The 22018-nt window shown below is 38.1% G+C and overlaps 1 protein-coding gene across 1 annotated transcript in view; it reads right to left on the bottom strand.

The window, feature by feature from the left end:
- Nucleotides 1-6617: 6617 nt before the first annotated feature.
- The window catches only part of adipor2 (adiponectin receptor 2), a 29206-nt gene continuing 13805 nt past the window's right edge, over nucleotides 6618-22018 (bottom strand). The window contains exons 3-8 of the mRNA XM_084407370.1: nucleotides 12893-13036; nucleotides 11236-11407; nucleotides 10453-10639; nucleotides 9984-10171; nucleotides 7982-8175; nucleotides 6618-7874 (exon numbers count right to left, since the gene is read on the bottom strand). Of these exons, the coding sequence (XP_084263496.1) occupies nucleotides 7746-7874; nucleotides 7982-8175; nucleotides 9984-10171; nucleotides 10453-10639; nucleotides 11236-11407; nucleotides 12893-13036 (1014 nt within the window). The 3' untranslated portion in view covers nucleotides 6618-7745. The remainder of the gene's footprint in view (nucleotides 7875-7981; nucleotides 8176-9983; nucleotides 10172-10452; nucleotides 10640-11235; nucleotides 11408-12892; nucleotides 13037-22018) is intronic.

Raw genomic sequence — 22018 nt, 5'->3', positions numbered from 1 at the left:
AGAATTACAAACTGCATCAATCATTAGGTTGCAGCAGGTGAAATTATCGTCGCATTATTAAACGAAAAGAGGTGGTGGACAGTCGCAGATGAAAGGAGTGCGATGTAAAAATCAATTTATTGGAAAACAAATATATGATTTTGTCAGAATCTCATCCAGCACGCAGTTTCGACGACTGAGATCAACTCTCAAACAATACGGCAAGAGTAAGATATTTCTATTTCTATATTAGGGGACTATGATTGATTGATTGATTTGAAATATTGTTTATCATGCATCGTAATTAAACATTCAGTTTAATTTCTCATTGTTGCGTCGGTTTTTTGCCGTTTCAATCAGCAATAATGACGTCGCATTAAAGCAAACGGAGTGAACGCGAAGGAGCGTTAAACTGAGCTCGCTGACTTCTTTAATAGAAAGTTTAACCTATAAAACTTACTGTAAACATGTTGAGAACTTTGCTTTATTTGAATCAAATACTGTTTATGTAAATGTAAAGCGTTTCAGAGCACGTTAAAGTTAGTTTTAGGTTCGAAATGCGTTGGAGCCTTATAGGGACTCATGAACAACTATCACAAAACATATAGTTGTGGTCAGAATTATTGGCATCCCTGCAAAATATGATCAAAGATGGCTGTATAAATTAAATATGCATTGATTATCCTTTTGATCTTTAATTAAAAAATAAAATAAAATAAAATAATTATTTTTCTTTTATTAAATACTTTAAGCAACCTCCTTTTGCCAAGATATCAGCTCTGAGTTTTCTCCTATAATGCCTGATGAGTTTGGAGAACACCTGACGAGATCAGGGAACTGGGATGGTCATGGCAGAAGCTTCATTTTGTGCTCCGTAACACATTTTTGTGTTGATTTTGATGTTTGTTTTGGATCGTTGTCCTGATGGAAGATCCGACCACGGCCCATTAGAAGATTTCTAGCAGAGGCAGACAGGTTTTGATTTTTTATCTGTTGATATTTGCTCAAATCCATGATACCATGTATCTGGATCTTTAGCTTAAAAATAGGCCCACAACATTAAAGATCCAGCATTTAACCGTGGGCATGGGGTACTCTTTATCCCTGTTTCCACCAAACCCATCTGGTGGGTTTGCTGCCAAAAAGCTCTTGCATGATTAAGGGAATTTGGCCTTTGTGTTTCCTCATATTTATACTCATGTGAAACAAGAAGTCATAGCTAGACAATTTCATGACCCTGGTGTGCTAAAAAATGTAAATATTAATGGGAATATACTTCAGAATTATTTTACTCATAAAAAATTCTAGGGCTGCCAATAATTGTGGCCAACGTGTTTTGGAGAAAAGCATGTATTTCCTAATGTGATTTACCCCACACTTTCTATTCTTTTACTTCAATGAAAGTTTTTTTTTTTTTTTCTTGAATTTTTTTAATTAAAGATAAAAAGGATAAACAATGCAGATTTATTTTTACAGCCATCTTTGATCATATTTTGCAGGGGTGCCAATAATTCTGACCACGATTGTAAAAACAGTTGTGGATCATCCAGGTAATGACACACATTACAAAGGTATGTCAACTTTTTTATTTTATTTTCGTCTTGTAAGCATCATCCGCTATGTGAAATAGGGCAGTAGAAATGTGAACATGTTATCCTTGTGTTTTTGTCCTGATATATTTAAATAATATATCCATATTAGACTTGCCCCCATGTCATGTGTATAATAATTTACACTATATGCTGTAGTATCTGCATTTAGACTCTATACAGGTAACACTGCTGGTTAGATGCTAGATCTGTAGCTGAGAAACATGCATTAAATGCAAGGCAGACTTTTATTTTATTTGGTTCATTCATTGTATTATTATTTTACACATATATAGTCAATATTTGTTCATTTTATTTTACTCTGTTGATTAAAATAAGATTTTACTTTACTCAAGTCAAATACAATATTTTACTTGACGAGAGTGCTAAATTAAATGAAATATTAATGTAAATGTATAAATAAAAACAAAATGTGAGGAAAGTCCTTGTTGTGAAAACCTGAGCTCCCAAATAATAACACTATGATAAAAATATTGGTAACACTTTACAATAAGGTATCATGTGTTAACATTAATGTATTAAACTAACATGAACTAACAATGAGAGCAATATAATTGTTACAATATTTATTAAAATTTGCTAGTTAATAAAAAAATACTGTCCTTCATTATTTGTTCATGTTAGTTCACCATGCATGAACTTATGTTAACAAATACAACTTTTGATTTTAATAATTTATTAGTAAATGTTGAAATTAATTAACATTAATAAATCCTGCAGTATTGTTCATGTTAACTAAAGTAGTTAACTAATGTCTACTAATGAAACCTTATTGTAAAGTGTTACCAAAACATTATTGTCGACCTAATAGAATGTTGTTAAATCTGTGTTTTTGTTCTTCGTTGTCTGTGTCTTAGACGTGTTTCGGTCCGCAGATATGGAGAGAATGTTTTCACATTCTGACTAGCATAACTCAAGTTCACTTGTGTGTTCAGGTCATTTTGTGCAGAGGCAAGTTGAAATATTACATTGATGTGTCAATCTCATGATTAGGATGCTTTTGAATGCAAGGGCATGCCAAGACGCTGGTTTCATGAACAGGTCTTTATTATAAAAATTATTGATGACAATATTATTTTACATTGCAATATTTATATCAGAAAGACAAACAGACCAACACATTTATTTATTTATTTTATGGCTAAATTTAATTTCCATTCAAATTCTTCACATTTTTTAAGTAATACAATATATTGTACAATAATTTACATTTATATTATTTTAATATATGCCAAAATAATTTGGCAATTTGGTCTGATCCCTTGCACGTCACTGCTTTATTCTTTTATTTCAAATCAGTGAATCGAAACGCGTGTCAAACTCACGTGCATTCAGGACATTTGAATGAATGGAAATGAAATTTAGCCATAAAATATCAGTCTAGTTTAGTTTGACAAAGCTCATCGGTCTGAAAAGGGCTCAGGGTTCTCGCTGTATTGTTGTTGTCGCCGGCGCCGCCATGTCGTGGAGATGCTGTGTTTTTCGTTGCGAAAGAAAGAGGACACAATTAGAAAACAGAGGGGCATTTCCGTCTTTGCGAGTAACGTTACAGTCTGACGCTTCTGACTCACAGTTTTGAGCAGTATAGAGTAGCGCTTGCTTGTCGTTTGCGCTTGCTTATCGTTTGTCGGTTTTATGTTTACGTGGTGTTCTCCCCCGTGGCTCGACGCGTAAAAAGACAGTAAAGTCATTATAATCAGTAGTAATTACGTCCCCAATCAAATAAAACCTTACCAATCTGATACGTTCTGTTCCAGTCGCGCTGGCAAAGTTGCTCGATCAGCTTGATCATCTGCATTGTCCACTCCCAGGTCAGATTCGGGCTGGAATTGATAAGGTAATATCCGACATCATCACCTGTCATTGTTGCTTTCGGAGCTGATGTTCCAAATATGGTAAGGGGCGTGACATTTCCGTCACACGATCGCTGGCCAATCAGAGCACACCGCTGGATTGACGCAGCGCGAAGCGGCTGTCCTGAAAGCACGTGAGTTTGACACGCGTTCCGATTCACTGATTTGAAACAAAAGATTCATTAAAGCAGTGACGTGCAAGTGATCAGACCAAATTGGCCAAAAAAATGATCCACTTTCTGGTTTAATTTAATTTAATTTAGTTGATACAAAATATCCAGCAGCTTACAAATGTAATTTACTCACCTTCATGTTACTCTAACGTTTTTTTTTCGTGAAAAACAAGGACGAAGGATGATCGTATCAAGCTCCAAAACACAAAGTAGTCCATGTGAATCGTACACGTTATTCCTAGTCTTCTGAATTGAGTCGCTTGCTTTGCGAGAATAAAAACGTACATTTTGCACTAAAATATTGTCGTCCTCATTTCGAATCTGGCGTGAAAAGAACGTCTGTTTGTTTAACATACGTTGTGCTTTATGTAGCCCCGCCCCTTTTCAGCGCTGCGCTCGTTGTCTTTTGACTTCCGGTCTGTATTACTATTTTCACAGTGATTTTGCGTGTTTATGAATGAACGGCTCGTTTTAAAATCTTCCCGGTCGACTGACATTTGTTAATGCTTTAAACATTACAGTCCTCATGATAACTTTCGTTAACTTTACATTAAGTAAATCCACTTCAAAAGCTAATTACTCCTGGACAGCAGCGCCATAGAAATATACAGAGCGACCGCAAAAACGGAAGTTCAAAGACAATATTCTAAAGATGGCGGCGCCTCGTTTCTCTGGTGCATAAGGTCTATATACCATATAAGGAGAAGGCATACAAGTAAGTAAGACTGCTTTCAAATTCAATTCAAAGTCAAACCTCATTGGTTTTCGCGTCAACGCGGTCGTTTTGAACCTGTAAACGTGAGAAATATTTTCTGGGTTTTAAAATGACTCATTTTATAATATGTCGTTTTTCCCATAGTATATAACTTTGGCAAGGAAGATTTGAAGTCACAATGCTATTTGAGCCCAATTCCTACGGCATGTGCCACAATGTTTCAGACAAAAGAAGTTTGGTAGATGTGCTCTCAGATGCACTTTCCGTCATAGCCAACAGTAAATTTAATGGAAAACGTCTCTTAATATTTGCAAGTTTTTGCTAAATATCAACTTTGGCTGATAAGGAGGAGTTGGTTCTAGGATGGTGGGTGATGAAACTAAATACAGTCCCAAGGAAGGTGTAGTTTTTGCATGCCTATGATCCTATCATCCACCTCCTACCAGGCAAAGCGTGTATTTGGCAGATGTATTCGAATGCAAAGCAACATAAAATGCATCACTGCTTATTGAGGTTGATCCTGATTGATCGCAGTTAAATGCCATCATCCTACTTATCAAACTTATGTAGAGCGTATCTTGAGAGGGTCAGTGCCCATCGAGCAACCTAAAGTCAAGTGCCCTGCCTAAAGACAGTGTTAACCCTTTGAATCCCATGGCTGAAAGAATCAACATTTAATTCTGATAGCTGATGTCACTTTCTTGATTGAAAAATGTCATGCTTTGCCAGTTTAACATGCAGAGACTATATAAGCAATTCATAGTTTGACAAAATTGTATTTGTTTGAATGTCCAGAGGTCTATAATACCTAGAAAGCTATCCTGTTAGAAGTTATGTTTATTTCATTGGTGATGCCATTTCTAATCATGTGAAATTGGAAGGGGCGTTAATATGAAACATGGCGGAAAAGAAGTTGGCTTTCCCCCCAGACTGTAGTGAATTATCTTATTGCTGTCATTCTTTAATGACAGAACATAATTTAAAACTAATAACTTTATGCTAATTTTCTATTTGTTAAATACCATGCATAAATCTTATAGGTTGTGTAAAAAGGATGTAGGTACACTGTCCACTTTTGACTTACTCGGTTAGTCTACTTGAGCATTTTATTTTCAAGTCATGACTGTTCAACTTTTGAGAGCCCTCAAAAAAGGCTCACTAGTAAAATATTTATTATAATATAATGGAAAAAAAAAAAAGGTGATTTTTGAATGTTGCAACCAGTAACTGTCACCATCCCACAGGTGGGACGTTTGCCCATATATTATTAGAACAATAATATCTTAGTAAAAACCTAAAGTAATATTGACAAACTATATATCATTTGAAAGCTTACAATCTCTAGTTGTCATATTTGGTGGCTGTTTTTTTAAAATAAATTACAGAGGAGCAGTAATTTATCAATTTGCAACAAGAATATTTCATATTCATTAGGTGTGTTTAGGCCTTTATTTTGAAATAGAAATAAACATGAAAGATTGGTAGAAACGTCAGTTTGTTTTCATGCCAGGAGTTCAAAAGATAACACCAATTCAATTTTATGAGAAAAAAAAGGTCTGAAAATGTTTTGAATATAAAGAAAAATATCATGGATTCTCGATTTGTGATGCGGCAGCGAGCTATAACGCACATATGTGCTCTTTTTATGTTTATTAGAGGTTGAAATCAAATCAAATACTGCCAAAACACCCATACTATTTCTGAATAGGATGTATACTTCATAAATTGTATGAAATTATGGAAATGCATGGTTCAGATCACGCAAAACATATATGAAAATGGAGGTGCCCTTATATGGTCAGTAAGGAAGCTGGCTGTCCATCTAGTGAAAAAGTCTGGTACTGCGCCCAAATAAAATCTTACTGAAAGCTCATTTTTTGAGATATTAACCTAAAATTTGGAACACAACTTGTTTAGATTTTTGGCTTTAATTTTCTAGCAGTTTTAGAGTAAAATATATTTTGTAATATATATATTTTATATAAAATAAATAATTATATTTTTACATTGTACATTTTCATAAACTCAAACTTACATAACTTTGTTTCTGTGTCACTTTCATAATTTATTCCACTTCTACAATAATCTGGCAAATGTCTTCTTAAAAACAAGACCAACCATATGTCTATATTCCAAAGCATTCTTGAATTACAACCATTTAAGTTTGTATAGTGATTTTTTTTGTCTATGCGGAAAAAAGGGGGGGGTGACAGTTAAAGGGTTAAAATCATTAATTTGGTGCTGCACAAATTAACCAGAGCAGAAAGAAAAACAAACCACAACTGTCATGAGTGTTTTAATTTTTTTTATTTATTTTAAAATTAAAATAAATATCAATGTAAAAATCTCTGAGAAAACAAACATTGCTCTTGTTTAATGTTCTTGTTACAGCTCGTAATGTTTCCATGAAAACTCTTTAATAAATTATATCATATACAGAGGATGAAACAGAACGTTACACAACAAACGCATCCTTGCACTGCTCGAGTATGATTTTGTGTACTTCGCAAACAGCAAGTCTCTCATCTATTATTTTTTTTCCAAACCAGGTTGAATCAACATCCACAAAGATGAATAAAATGAGAACAAACAAGAACAGAGAGCGAAAGAGAGAGAGTAACTGAAGATGGAAACTATGGAGTTTGGGAAAGCGGCCTTCTGTGTGTTGAAGGAAACAGCACTGACAGAGGTATGAAGGCCTGTGGAGTACGTGAGCACTGAATCCTGGCGGCTCCATCGGGCGCAAGGCGCTCTACTGTCCTACAGGTGCGGTTTATTTATAGCTTTTACCAGCCGTGCTTGGGATAACAGCACACTGAGGCGTTTGGAAGGCCGGACACTTCATCGGTCCACTTAAACAGTGGCTTTTTACTGATCTGGTCTCTTTCCCTGGAATAACACGTTCTCTCTTTTCCCTCTGTTAAACAATATAATGATATAATGATGTATTTTTTTTTAAAAAACATTTTATAACTTTATTTTCGTACAAATCTATATAACCCAAATTTTAGAAATCTTATTTACATGAAAAAGTTTAAAATGGCTAACGGCCCACCCCAAGAAACGTTCACACTTTTTTGTTTTTTTTGTTTGTTTTGTCTTCTTGTACAAAGAAAAAAAACAGCAATAGACCAAGCCAAAAAGTCTCCTCTTCCTAAATGTATGATCATATGAATCACCATCCTCAACCTGTCCACCTTATCCCATGACTCTTTTTATTTAAGGGGCAAAATAGAGAACAAACAAAAACGGAAAGAGAAAAATAATAATAATAAAGGTGGGTAACTTCGTCATTCAGTGCTGTCCTCTTGGTTTACCCCTCATGGGCAGGAGGAACAGAGCTGTTATTGGCGGAAAAGGTTAGAGGAACGCTCTCTCCCTCTAGTGGTGCGTTTCAAGCACCGCAGGACACGGCTCACACCCCACCCTCTTCCGCACAGCCTCCGCCAGCAGTGTAGCGAAACTCCTGCAGGTTGGACACACCGTGGAAGTGCACAAACGCACCCGCCACCACCAGGATATGGAACAGCTGATGGGAGTGGAACTGCAGTTGACAAAATGATGACAAGGTACAGGGTTAGATCTTAAATAGAAGGCATTCAGTTTGGATTATGAACTGTGTGTATGACTTTCAGGGACATTCACACTCACCCAGATGTCACACTTGCCGGGGAAGAATCTCTCGGGTATGCGCGCGGCGTACAGGCAGGCTCCGGTGATGTACAGGACGGCCATGAGGAACAGCCAGCCCATCTGACCCATGGTGGTGGCCCTCAGGAAGCCCTCTGAGATCATAAAGTGCAGCGTGGGAACAACTCCACTGAGACCCAGACCCACAAACACACCTGAGACACACAAGACAGAGCAGGTATTAATTTAACCATTTATATTGCATTACTAGACACTTCTAGTAACGCAATATTACTAGAAGTAATTACAATTTGTTGAATTACACATACCAATTCACCAAATTAACGGAATACATAGTTGATAAAATTTGATGACTAGTAATTTCTTATTTAATTTGAGAAAAAAAAAAAAAAACATTCTAATTATAGGACCAAAAACCTCTGCACGTAATAAACTAGAATACCGTCTAGCACTTGATAGCTGCTCTGTCGTCGATACCAATCTTTCATTCGAAAGCCACATTTCTAGCGTCTGTAGAACCGAATTTCCATCTTTAAAAATATATCTAAATTACGACATAAGCTCTCAATGACAAATGCAGAAAAATCAGTTCATGCGTTCATGACCTCAAGGCTAGATTATTGTGATGCTCTACTGGGTGGTTGCCCTGCACGCTCAATAAACAAACTCCAGCTGGTCCAAAAACGCAGCAGCTAAAGTTCTTACTAGAACCAGGAAGTATGACCATATTAGCCCGGTTCTGTCAACACTGGCTCCCTATTAAACATCACATACATTTTAAAATCTTGCTAATTACTTACAAAACACTAAATGGTTTAGCTCCTCAGTACTTGAGAGAGCTCTTAATGCTTTAAAGTCCTTTACGTCTATTGTGATCTCAAAATTTAGGCCAGTTACTATCTAGAATATCAAAATCTACAGCAGGCAGTAGATCCTTTTCCAATCTAATCACCTAAACTCTGAAATGGTCTTCCTAGCCTTGTTGGGGAGGCAGACACACTCTGTCAGTTTAAATCTAGACTAAAAACACATCTCTTTAACCTGGCATACACATAGAACATGACCCATTTCTATTATTCAAATCAGTTAAATGATTGTTAGGCTGCATAAACTAGGTTACCCAGAACCGGGAACACTTCCCATAACACCTGATGTACTTGTTACATCGTAAGAAGAATAGCAGCTACGCTAATATTAGTCTGTCTCATCCTTATCCCGAGGTTACCGTAGTCAGCCGTATCCGGTCCATATCCAGATCAGATGGTGGACCTGCACCTAGACACGACCAAAACGCAGCCCTGAATGTCAGCAGAGACCGTGTCTACACGACAGACGTCGTCGGCACAGATCCTCAGCAAAGACCACGAGAACCAGACAGGTCCTCCAAATAGACCCTATGGCCAGCTTTGGCTCCATACCAGCGTGATGAATCTATCTTCAAGCAAAAGGAACTGGATGAATATTTGAATGCTACCGATCTGATTTCTGACCTGTGATGCAGCCTGAATCATAATGACACAGAATTTGTTTATTGGCCAGAAGAGAACTAGCCCCCCCGTTCCTTGCCACTGTTTCCTCTGGCTTGCTTAGTTGGGGACACTTAATATTCAGCAATATTATTGATATGACTATACTGACGCTGGTGTATGAGAACTGTACTGGACGATGACAAATAAAGGTGACCTCCAAAATAACACTCATTAAGCACCAAGTGCAAGCAGAACTTGGCAGAAAAACAATAAAAAAAATAATGCACATATCATTTTATGGCCAATAATTTCTCCATTCACCCATCACTGGCAAATGGCAGAAAGCTAGATGTTTCTGCCTGGGACATTCGACTGCTCCTAGAGGTCATGGTGTGTTACATCAGGATTTGAAGTAAATTGTAGCCTACTCTGATCTAAAACATACAGCAGCTAAACCCACTAGATGACGACCACAAGATGACCTGATCAGTCTGCTTTTTTTTCTTAAACAACAGAGTGAGACAGCGTCTTACCGGCCCTGACTCCGCGGTACTGCGGCGTGGCGAAGAAATCACACTGTGAGACTGTGATGGCAGCGATTCCCAGGATACACACCACTATCAGGTATATGAAACAGGGTTGAGGGGAGCAGTAGAAGGAGTAATACAGCCACGGTACAAAACTGCCCATGATCAGGAACGCGATGCCCGAATAGTCTAGCCTGTGACAGGAGTGAACGAGAAAGAGGCGGCTGAGAGATTCATTCATATGAAAAACATACTGAACTTCCATTATTAACTGAATACATTTACATAAATATTCTTGGTTAAGGTTCATCTTTACGTGTATATATTTTTTTACATTAGTGGTGCATTATGGACTAAAAATGAAGTATCTACAAATTAACATCAGCTGAGATTAATAAATGATATAAAAATGCTCATAGTGCATCAACTAATAATAAAGTACAGAATCTTATCATTAAGGGTTGCGTGTGCTTACTTTGAGAAGACACGGGACACCCCCTCTGAGTGGCAGTAGACTGTGTGAAAGAGCCAGGAGAAGGAGAGGCAGAGAATGGCCCCCAGGAAGAACATGCCGATGACGATCTTCTCTTGGAATGGAGCCACGAACGACATATTGGGTCTGAACATGTACACGATGCCCAGACAGAGAAAGAACAGGCAGCCTGAAGACACAGGAGAAATACTGGTTAGTGTGTGTTAGATGTGTTGACATCTAATTTTATAATTTGTAAAGTTATACAGAGCCCTCTCTGCTACAGGTCAATTCTATATATCGATCTGAACTCAAAGTACATCAGAAAGCTAAACGGTTACTAGTAGATCAACATCAAACATCTCCCTTGTCTATTATGGTTCAGTCATACCACTAGTCCAAAGGTGTAGAAGATCAATATCTGCACATTACCATATCACCTCATGATCAATACCATTATCTAGGCCAAGAGTCTTATGTTTAGAATGATCGTCATCTATGTGAAATATGCTCACATTTCTCTAGGTGGCAGCACAGAGTCAGACTATGCTGAAAGGGAGTGCTTATTGTGCTGATGCATTTCCATTTAATTTAAATGTAATTGTGTCCATATACATTAGTCAACATTTTAAGTGGATCAAAACCTTTCATCAAAGTTATACATGAATTTTGAACAATACCCGTTCTTGTCTTAGGACAACTTTTTTTTTGATCCACTTCAAATGTTGACTACTGTATGTGTATATAATATATACAGTAGTAAGTAAATAAATGTTTTGTGTATACCCAGAAGATGTGTCCAAATGTTGCCCGTTTCCGTGTGGATTCTGAAGATGCTCTTGAAGCAGGCTCTGAAGGAGGGCATGGGTGGCCGGTGCCCATGCAACAGGAAGTCATTATCCTTCAGCCAATCAGGGAGGACGTCATGAGGAATAACACGCCATCTGCCCTCCCACATCTAAGACACAAAATTAAAAGCATCACTTTAAGCGCTCAAAAGCAACCCTGCAGTTTAAAAAAAAAAAAAGATATATCAGGCCACTCTTTGACATGTCATTACGCTTAGCTCAGGTCAGCATTACTGGTTGGCATGAGAAAAGCCCTCTCATTTAACTTCAGAAAGTAATTATACGGTCTATGCGTGTATGTGAGAGAGGACGAGAGCAAGAGATAAGCATCACAGTAATTATGAGTTAAGGGCCAAGCAAAAATTACACACTGAGAGCCAGAAATACTCTACAGAAGTATGCTAGTGCAAAGCTAGGTACACACAAACTTGCACAAGTATACATACTGCACTCTCAGCATAACGGCGCAAGTCAATTACTGTCACGGTGGAGCGACGATTTATAGATTGCTACCTAATAAAACATACGGTTTAAAGACAAGTCTATTGCTCCCTCAAATACCAAGTACTGTTAGGTTGAACAAAGTTAGTTAACTCTCTCACACAACCTGCACTTTTATGTCCAAAAGAGGAATAGAAAAGCTGTTATATTTTAGTCCTCATGAACTAAAGTGAATATTTTTTTTAAATGCTGAAGTACATCTGGATTTTTTTTTCTCTTGTGTGGTTTTCATAAAACTAGGTTGCCTAGCTTCTCTTTACCAGCTGTGGTGAGACTGCTGAGAAGCAGCATTAGTTTCTAAGTTTTGCTCTGCCAGACAATCATACCAGTCACAGGCGTGACCACAGGATTACACCTATAAGTGAATACATGCAGTGACTACAGCAGAGGGCAGAGGCCCATGTCTATATTCTGAAGTGTTCTTAGTTTTCCGTGTATATCGAGACACTTTTAAATAAATAAAAACAAAACAAATGAATCTAGGTCAGGTTGTTTGATTGACACACCATGACGGGTCTTTCAGTCATCTGTCAAGATGCGTTCTCAAAGTCTGCCTTCCTAGAAGTGTTCCTTTCAAGACTCTGTACCTGAGTGCTGATAGTGAATGGCACTGATTGGATCTTGCACTGTTTTTGCTCTTCGACACAGAGAGCTTAGGCTTTTACCCCAGAGGGAAAGAGGAAGGAAAGAGCCATTAAAGCAGAAGGGGCTCGAAAAGCAAACTAAACCTGAGCTGGTTTATAGGCCACAGTATTGCAGCACACGCTACAAAGGATGGCTTTCAGTTCCTGTTCCTCTGCATATGGCAGACTCTGAATACAAGATAGAGATGAGAGGCTGCTGGCGCCAGGAGATGGGCGTATGGTTTGGCAGGGATCTTTTCCGTATTGGTGGACTGTGGCATGTTCGTGCAAAAGCAGCTGTGAGCACTCAGCTCGTGTCAGGTGCGTTGATGTCATCCGTTTAATCTCACCGTATGACCCTCGACATATAAACTTCAATGGCAATGCACATGGAGTGTGAGCAGGGGCTCAGCTGCGACATTAATATGCACGTGTGTTGGTGTGTGAGAGATGACCGTAAGAGATTCTGACCTTGTGCACGAACTCCTCCATCCTCTCCATGGCGTGGTGTGCCTGTAGCAGAAGGCCTTCGTCAGAGCTCTTCTCCTCTTCCTCATCTTCCTCTCTTTCTGTCGTTTCCTCCTTTTCATGTACCACCCTCCTCGCAACGAGGCACTGAAAACACAAAAGCAAATAAGTCAGGTTTCAGAGTTTATTTTGTTTCTCTCGATTTCATATAAAGCAAAAGGTCAATAATAATAATGCTGAGAATTAATTTAGGCTAAATTTGAGCATATGATCCTCTTGGGTGAAGATGCATCTCAATATAAATATTGCACTAAAATATTAAAGAGATTTTCAAAAACTATCCTGACCCAAACACCCAGTCAACCCGAGACATCACACTCAGGGCCAAAATAAAAGGTCATTTAAGCATTCTCTCTAACGCGCACGGACATACTCAATTTAATTAATACTGCATTGATTGGTATGACCTTGCTTATGGCATGTTCTCAGCGCATTGTGTGTTAGAAGCAAAGCCCTGCTGACTCGCTCCAATTTATCTTTCTGTGCACAGCATGTGCTTATACCAACAATCGGTGCATATATAAGCCCCAAGAGGCATATATATGCTCATCTATCAAACATACAATGTTGAACACACTAGGGTGCATGTGCAAACATCACTAACACAAACTATTAACAATATCAGGGTGAACACATTCTCTCAGGTACTGCCACTGCTCAGATACACACACACGCACACACACGTGTACAGGTTTGGCTATACTTGTGAGGGCTGAATGTCCTCACTTATTTAGGGAGATAGACATCATGACAACCGACTATTGTCATACACATGCAAAACACATGTTTTTATTTAAATCTAGTGTTTTGCACATGATTCTGTGATGGGTAGGTTTAGGGGTAGGGGTTGGGCCACAGAAAATATCATTAACCTGATAGAAAAAAATCTATTGAAGTCTATGCAATGTCCATGAAATGAAATAAACGTGTGTGTGTGTGTGTGTGTGTGTGTGTGTGTCTGTGTGTCTGTGTGTGTGTGTGTGTGTGTGTGTGTGTGTGTGTGTGTGTGTGTGTGTGTGTGTGTGTGTGTGTGTGTGTTCCCAGAGCAGCCTGCATTGAATATATAGAAAGTTGGCTTTGCCTTGTAGCAAATCTGCGGCAAAAGGATGCGTCCCAAACTGCTGAACAAACAGATTAGACAGAAGGAGAAAGGGTTGCAGAGGGTGAAAGTGTAAGGTGTTGTTCAGTAGCACGGGTTAACAAGCCTCTCTTAAGCAGATCAGACTTGGGCAGTGGGACAATCAGCATCTCGGTAATCAGCTCTGACGTGGCATTAGCGTGGTGGTACTAATTCCCTTGTAGCTTTGTGAACAGCCCCGTCCCCTTTCCTTCAGCTGATAGTGAAACACACACACACACAGCTGGAGGGTGTCCTCAACAGAATAGGGTCTGACTGGAGCAGAGGCACGGACACAGATGACCTTGAAGGCCCTGCGCAGGAACGTCAGCGTCACTTCCAGCGGACAGCCAGCAGAGGTCCTGCTGCAAGTGCGTTCAGCGCCATTTTGACACCGTGTAAATGCACACAGATGACAGAAGACAAGATTCTACTGTGAACGCATCTGAACCACATTTTTCACTATATAATTAGGTGTAGTCAGTCAATACAGTTAGAAACAGAAGCTTTGCGTTGTTGCTTCCACTTTTTTGCTTTAGCCCCAGCAGCGCTTTAAGGCAGGTCCATAAATAGACACACTTCAATGGTTTCTAAACTTATTCAGCCTTGAGTTTAGCTATTCAACATCACCAGATTAGCAGAAAGATGAACTGCATTTTTGCATCAAACAAGGCATCTCAGCATACAGCACAAGCCTTCAAAGTAAAAAAAATAATAATAATAATAATAATAATAAATATATATATATATATATATATATATATATATATATATTTTTTAAATTGATGACGATCGAATGCGTGACAACCAATTAAAATAATTTTCAAAAAATTATTAAAACAATTCTAAACAGTAACAAAACATAAAAAAAATATATTTTATATTATTAATAATAAAATTGTATATTTTAATAAATATTTGTATTATATATATTTTTATTTTTGATATTAACCTTTAATACAATATTTTATTATTAACAGTATAATCATGTTATGAATTAATAACATTGTTTTATATATTTTTTTAAAAATTGTCAGCATTAAATTGATTATAATAAAATATTCCCTTTCATTTAATTTACCCATGATGAAGACTTGTGTGCTGAAAGTCATCTGTTTAAATTAAGTTTATGTTCAGTAAAAAATTAAATAAATCCACTGCCAAGTCTATAAAAGGAGAAACCTGAGCCATATCTAAGGCTCAAAGTTCACTGTGCAATACAGTAAAGCAGACTTTAAGAGTCCTAAATATATTTTCATGTGACAAACTATCTGTCTAACATCTAGAAAAATCTAGGACACTTCCATGGACAAGTAAACCTGCGAGCAGATGAGGTCACGGTTATAAGGTCGCCCAGCTAACTGTGCTTCTTCCTTATCAACAAGAGGAGCCAACCAGAACCAGAACTGGATCTATAATGCATGAATAACCTACTTCTGATGCCCGCCAGCATGACAGTGTTCTGCAAGTGTGACAGTGTTCGGTTTGCTCTCGTTACAAGAGTACGTGTGCATATTAAACGTGTGATGTCTGCCACAGTTTTTCCACCTTAATGCTTTAAATCAGAAAATGTTTAAGGGTGCTATTCATAGCTCAATACCACTCTTGCTTCTTGCGAATGTGAGGTGAAGCGATCAAGCGTTCCTTTTAGGGTACTTTACGGCTAAAAAGGGCCAAAAATAGAGCTCTCACTGGGCTTAAAAAGCCTATAAAGAAACCAACGAGTCTTGCATACACTGCTAAAGAAAGCGTGTGTCTTTGTGAGCTGCTGTAGTAAATACATGCTGTAGTTGATTCTCCAGTTTGAGTATGATCGGGGGGGGCAGGGCGTGAAATAAAATTAACTCCTCAGCCATGGTTTTCATCTTAGGTCACTAAAAGGAATACTCAAACACACCCAGAAAGACAAAACCAAATAAGCCTGCAAAACACGATGTGCACACCTCACAAAGGCATGCGTGAACAGAGTCATACGACCAGTTTCTCACTCTTTCCAACTGAATCTTCCAGAAAGGAAGGAAACGGCAAGACTTCACATCAGATACAATTTCGTTCAGTTGTTCAGCTTTCAATGAAGTCAACACTTTCCCAGAGAGGGCGTATTACTGTATGGTTACTTAATATTGAAAATGATTTTTCTACTGAATTTCCCAATAAAAAGGATCTACATTGAGATACATACTGTTGCGGTGATATAAAATGACTCGCACTGTAATATAAGATTTGTCATCCCACCCAGCCTTAATCCTAGAGTAAATTGTAGATTTGCAGTGTTGGGTGCACTGACTGGTTGGATGTTTGCTTGTTAGCTGGGGACACAGCTGGGACAACTTGTATAGGTCTGTGTAAAGGGAAGGGGGAGAGTAAATACAGAAAAAAGAACTGGCTCAACACCTCATAAAACAACCATGTAGGTTTATTATGGAGCCGGATGGGGAAACATAAAAAAAAAAAAAAAAAAATTCTAAATAAAATAGGCTACTTCAATGCAACATTGTACTCTAGTCCACTTAAACTCTTCATTATGTTCACCCAAGCTTAAATGACATGCAGTCTGTCTGATTTGCTGGGTTTAGCATGACTCAGCTGTAATACCCCCGCCACCTGCTACCTAAGAACACGGCCAACATCTTAAAGCTTTGTTTAGGTGATGTTTTTCCCTTCACTGATCAGAAACAAGAGACCATAAATGGTGAAAATAAAGCAGCACGTATGGTCTTGATGCATCAGAGACTACACTTGCTGAATGCAAGCAAACAGAGAACTTAATTGTGCAAACTAAAAGTGTCCATATATAAATGTTAGTCAAGGTTTTTTATGACCAAAACATTTTTGTGACCAAAACATTTATTTAACCACCAAAACACTATTGTATTGCGTTTAATTAACTTTACCTGTATAACTTTCCACTATACTTAATTATCAATCAAACTAATGTAAAGGGTTTAATTTCGCGATTCAAAACCCCCCCGGATGTGACGATTTCCAACGTATTGGATGAAGATGGCGTGCGAAGAAGGTGGCGAGGTGCGTGGCGTCAGAGAAAATATAAAGTTAATCTGAAAGGCAAAGTCTTTCATTTCTGTTAGTATTTCGGGAAGTCTGTTCTGGAATGCTTTTAATATACTGACCCCAAACTTTTGCGTGGTAGTGTAGGTGTATGTAATACTTCATTATGCCTTCATTTCAAAGAATCAAGACAATGTGTTGTCGTTAAACGACTCACTCTTAAGACGACAAAATGTTAAACTTCATCAGTAAATTATTACACAAACTTCAAAAATACAGAACAGGAATGAATGCAAGATATTTCTGTATTTTCTGTCTGAAAGTCAGACCGATACAGTAAGGTCTCTGCAGGAGGCCAGACGGTCTCTCTGTCAGCTCTTGGGTCTCGTGTGAGATTAGCGACAGAAGATGGCAGGTCATATTCTATTCCAGCTCGTGTCTGGAAGTTGAATTAGAGCCAGGTCACGTGTGAGCTACAGAAGAGGGCTAAGCCAAGCTCAAACGGTCCTCAAAAACACAAACAAAACAGCTGAAACAACTGCTTTGCTGAAATCTATTGATTTTTTTTTTTTTTTTACATCAAACCTCTTACATTATAGATTCATTAAAACATTGTGATCTAACCAGTTGCAACATTCGTTTACAACATCTATTAATTATTCGGTCAACATTGAATGCAAAATGCTGCCAAAAACCATATAGACATTTGATGTTATGAACATGACTCAAACAGAAACCAAATGCCTATTAAAAAGTCTTGTTGTTCAGATGCTTAGCACAAAAACTCATGGTTGGTGCTTTATCACGTGGTGTGGACACGGTGTGAAGGTTCATGTTAAAGGCATGTTCCATCATTAAATTACCTCATTAAGTCAACAGTGCAAGCAGTCATGATGATAAATGCCGTTCAAACATCAATAGACAGGCTATTGCTGTGTGAGGAGTCAAAATATTTATGCCAAGCATGCTGGCACCTCATCACGGGGAATATAAAAATAATGTAGCACATATGCACAGCACTCAAAAGGTGACTTTGAAAGACCTCATGAGATATTTTGAGACAGAGGCACGTGTTTGACGACAACAGCAGCAAAAGTCTGGCACAGTAGCACGGGTTTTTGGTGGGGATATGATCCTGTACATTTCAATTCCAGGAACATCCTGTTGCTGTCCTCTGGAATTGCCTACTCTCAGTGGGAGGGCCAGGAGTCTCATTTAGTACAGTTCAGAGGCTACAATAGTTCAGCAACAACATCTACGCTTCCTCTGAAGCAGAACATTTATTACATGGGTGAGTTATTTAATTTCCCCCTCACTTTCCCACAAAAGTATACATACTGTACGTACATCCGATAAGCTAAGCAATGGTCAGATGCTAAACACAATGAACACATACCAAAAAAAAAAAAAAAAGTCTCTTATGCTCACCAAGGCAGAATTTATTTGATCAAACAATACAGTAGAAAAAGTTATTTTGTGGATTTATTTTTACAACTTAAAGTAATTGTATTTGAATATATGTATATAATTGATGGAAAGTTCAAAAGAACAGCATTTATTTGAATATTTTGTAACATTAAAAATGTCCCTACTGTCACTTTGAATCAATCCTTATTTAATAAAAATATTAATTTCTTATTAAACCCAAAGTTTTGAACATTAGTGTAATTTTTAAAAGGAAAGTCCTCCATCTGATAGACAGTTGTCCCATATCTCAGCATTGACAACATATCAAGGGTTTGAAGGATCATGCATCAACAGAACTGAACGTTAAGCAAAATCCACTGATAAGATTGCATGTGCACCCCCCAGGACTTGTGATTGTACAAGCGTCCTAAAGTCCACAGTCACATGTTTAGTTCATTTCCCTCTCTGTACAGAATCACATTGCCCCAAACCTACACAGATTTGTCCTGCAAAACAACAATTTGTCCTTGGTTCACTGAAAGCAGAACGCAATCCAGCCAAGCAGGTTTAGCCAGCACTATCTGCGACTGATAATCATCATCATCATCATCTCAGGCTGGCACAAAAAATATATATGACATGACTGGAATGACCTAGAACAACAACGCTGTGTTTAAATGCAACACTGGCTTGTTTTTAAAGGTTTTCATTTTCCTCAGGACATATTTTCCTCTAATACCTTCTTACATGCTAGACATAGATAGCCTTTGTCACAGAAAGATTGACCTGATATACACTGCCTTGATACTCACAAAGCTCACAATTCACTTAGTCTGTGTGCATTCACAGAGCGCGCTCAGAGCTGTCATATATCACAACTTTTCAGTGTTTTCAACCACATAATGTTTATTTTAGGTTTCAGACATATAAAGTACTAAAAAAAAACAATACATTTAGAGTTTGTAAAATACACACTGATGTTAAAGGAAGAGGCAATAATAATCCTTTCCATTATAATTAGACACGTTTTATTCATATCAGATACACATTTTGTAAGTAACTTTAAAGTTTACTCTATTCTTCTCCCAGTTCACCAGCCACTTACTTTTATGTATTTCGGGAGAAGTGGATGAATTCACGTGTTGTAAATACAACAGATCCGATTCTCTGAACTGCGTCTGCGGCACAAACTAACACGGCGGCGCCCATCGCGCATACAGCTCAACTAACGCGATCGTTATAAAGGTGTTTAAACAACAAAACACTTCCAGTTGCATATATTTGACAATCGGAATATCAGATATTTCATGCCATATCCAACAAATTTGTGAATATTTTGAATAAAAAAGGAAAAATGACATAAAAGAAGATCATCATTCATTCAGCTCTGTTGTTGCTGTGGTGTGTCACGTGACACGCAATGACGCGTCACCATGGAAACCATAAAGTGACATTCTAAATAACGGTCGCCTTGAAAAACTCACGCTGGAGGGTCAGTCAGATTATTTTAAGTTTTTCAACGTAGTAAAAATAATACACGAATAAATAAAACGAAACATAATACATTAAAATTATAATGGAAGTTAAACTTCAAGCACCATCGTACAGCAGAGTAGTCACGTGGTGCGTCATTCTCTCCAGGATGCGTTGCAGGGAAAATAAACATTTAATCATGAATGCTCATTATGTATTTGTAGCCTACTTATCATTTTGATACTAGGGGGCTAATAAAGCTAATATAGACACTTACAGCATGTCACGTGTTGCCATCATTATAAGGCTTATATAAGGCTTTTCATTTTTTGCAGCTCCAGACAGATTTTTTATTTATTTTTAGGTCCAATATGGCTCTTTCAACATTTTGGGTTGCCGACCCCTGCCTTATAGCAACCTGTTCAAGAGTCGGCAGACCCCTGGCCATCCATTCTTCTTAATCCTCCTCCGTCTTCAGCCCTCTACCTTCCACAATATACATCACATGTTTGGCACAGTGAAAACACATTTTCTTGCTCAATCAGGAACTGACCTTTATACAGACTAACCCCAGCACCAGTGTTGCCGCGTGCATGTGACGCTGACTCAAACTTTCGCTTCGTATGCACAGAGACAGAACTCAAAAACAGATTTTCAACCTTTGCAAATCCTTAGGGACAGGAAGCTGGAATTAATGAAGCTCTTTATCCCAAAAAACATCTCCCTTCCTGAGTTCCAGAAATGGGAAGGATCAAACTAATTACAATAGCACTGGTTACTTTGGTTGCCAAAACATCCTTAAAGGTGCATTGCGCAACTTTTCATGTTAAAAATACCCGTTTTCTAACCCATACATGCTTAAACAATTGCCTGATGGGCTGACTGAGCCCTTCTCTGATCACTGCGATTGCCTCTATAATCCTGTACAGTAAAATAAATAAGAGGGATTCGGGTCGGAATCTGAGACTGGGCGTGACGTCATGCGCGTTCACGGCACGCTCATGTGTCTGGCAGGTTTGTGATTGTGTATGCGCCGACGCCGCCATTCTCCGTAGAAAATGGATTCTAAGAGACCGGCTTGTAGTTCATTTCAAACACCAACGCAAACTCCACGTAAGATAAAAAAAAAAAGAGAACTTTTGTCTAGTGCAACCAAAAGGTCCAAATTGGAGTCAGACAGGCGTCGGGGTAAGACGAGAGTAAACATAGGGAAGGCTTTCAACAAATGGAGAGATCTCCGGTCTGCTCTAGGGCTCAAACGGGATCCTCAGTTGGCTTTTTTCTTGATAAAAAGGTAAGATATATCCCATTCTCTAATGTCTGATACGGCCAATAATGACAATAAATGACGATCCATAAAATGTGTAATGCTTTAGCGTAAGCTAGATAAATGTACAATCGGAATAGGTTTTACTAACTTACCATTGTCAGTGATCAGGTTCAGAATGATTGTGATATAAAATGCTGATATATAAGTTAGATACTTTTGAGCAAATTACTGCTTAATTACGATGTATTGCTATTGGAATATGCTACTTAGCTGATCAATAAAACAGGCTAAACCCCCGCAAATCTTCGGCGGATTAGCCTGTTTGGCTTTTATGGTAACGTCATAGTGCCACTTGATTGTTTATTACCTTGAGACATTTGGGTGTACTTTGTTGACCGACTGTGTATGGTATGGTATCATGATTACAATTTTGAGCTTTTACAAAGTTATAACTTATATTGTTCATGAACGTGTTTCCATAATAATAGTCATAAGTGGATACAGTAAACACATAACACAGTTCAACATGGAGATAGATGGGAATAAAAAACGAAGTTTTCTACTACCCCCATTTTTTCCCTCACACATAAGTGTGTTATTTACTCAATTGCCTTTCCTTTCACATATTTTAAATTACTTGCAGATTTAAAACTTTATTACCTCTGAAGACATTATGATTGTAAACAAAAGATTTGTGCGGCTGATGCTCCTTGGGTTATGACCAGCTCGAGCTCGTGCAAGCGTGCGTGTGCGTGTGGTCCGTGAGCGTGCACACCTCTGGTTGCAGTTTCGC

Source organism: Rutilus rutilus (genome assembly GCF_951802725.1).
Source record: "Rutilus rutilus genome assembly, chromosome: 4".
In the NCBI taxonomy this organism is placed as follows: domain Eukaryota; kingdom Metazoa; phylum Chordata; class Actinopteri; order Cypriniformes; family Leuciscidae; genus Rutilus; species Rutilus rutilus.
Note: the sequence above shows the minus strand (reverse complement) of the source record. Positions and strands in the feature narration are given on the sequence as shown.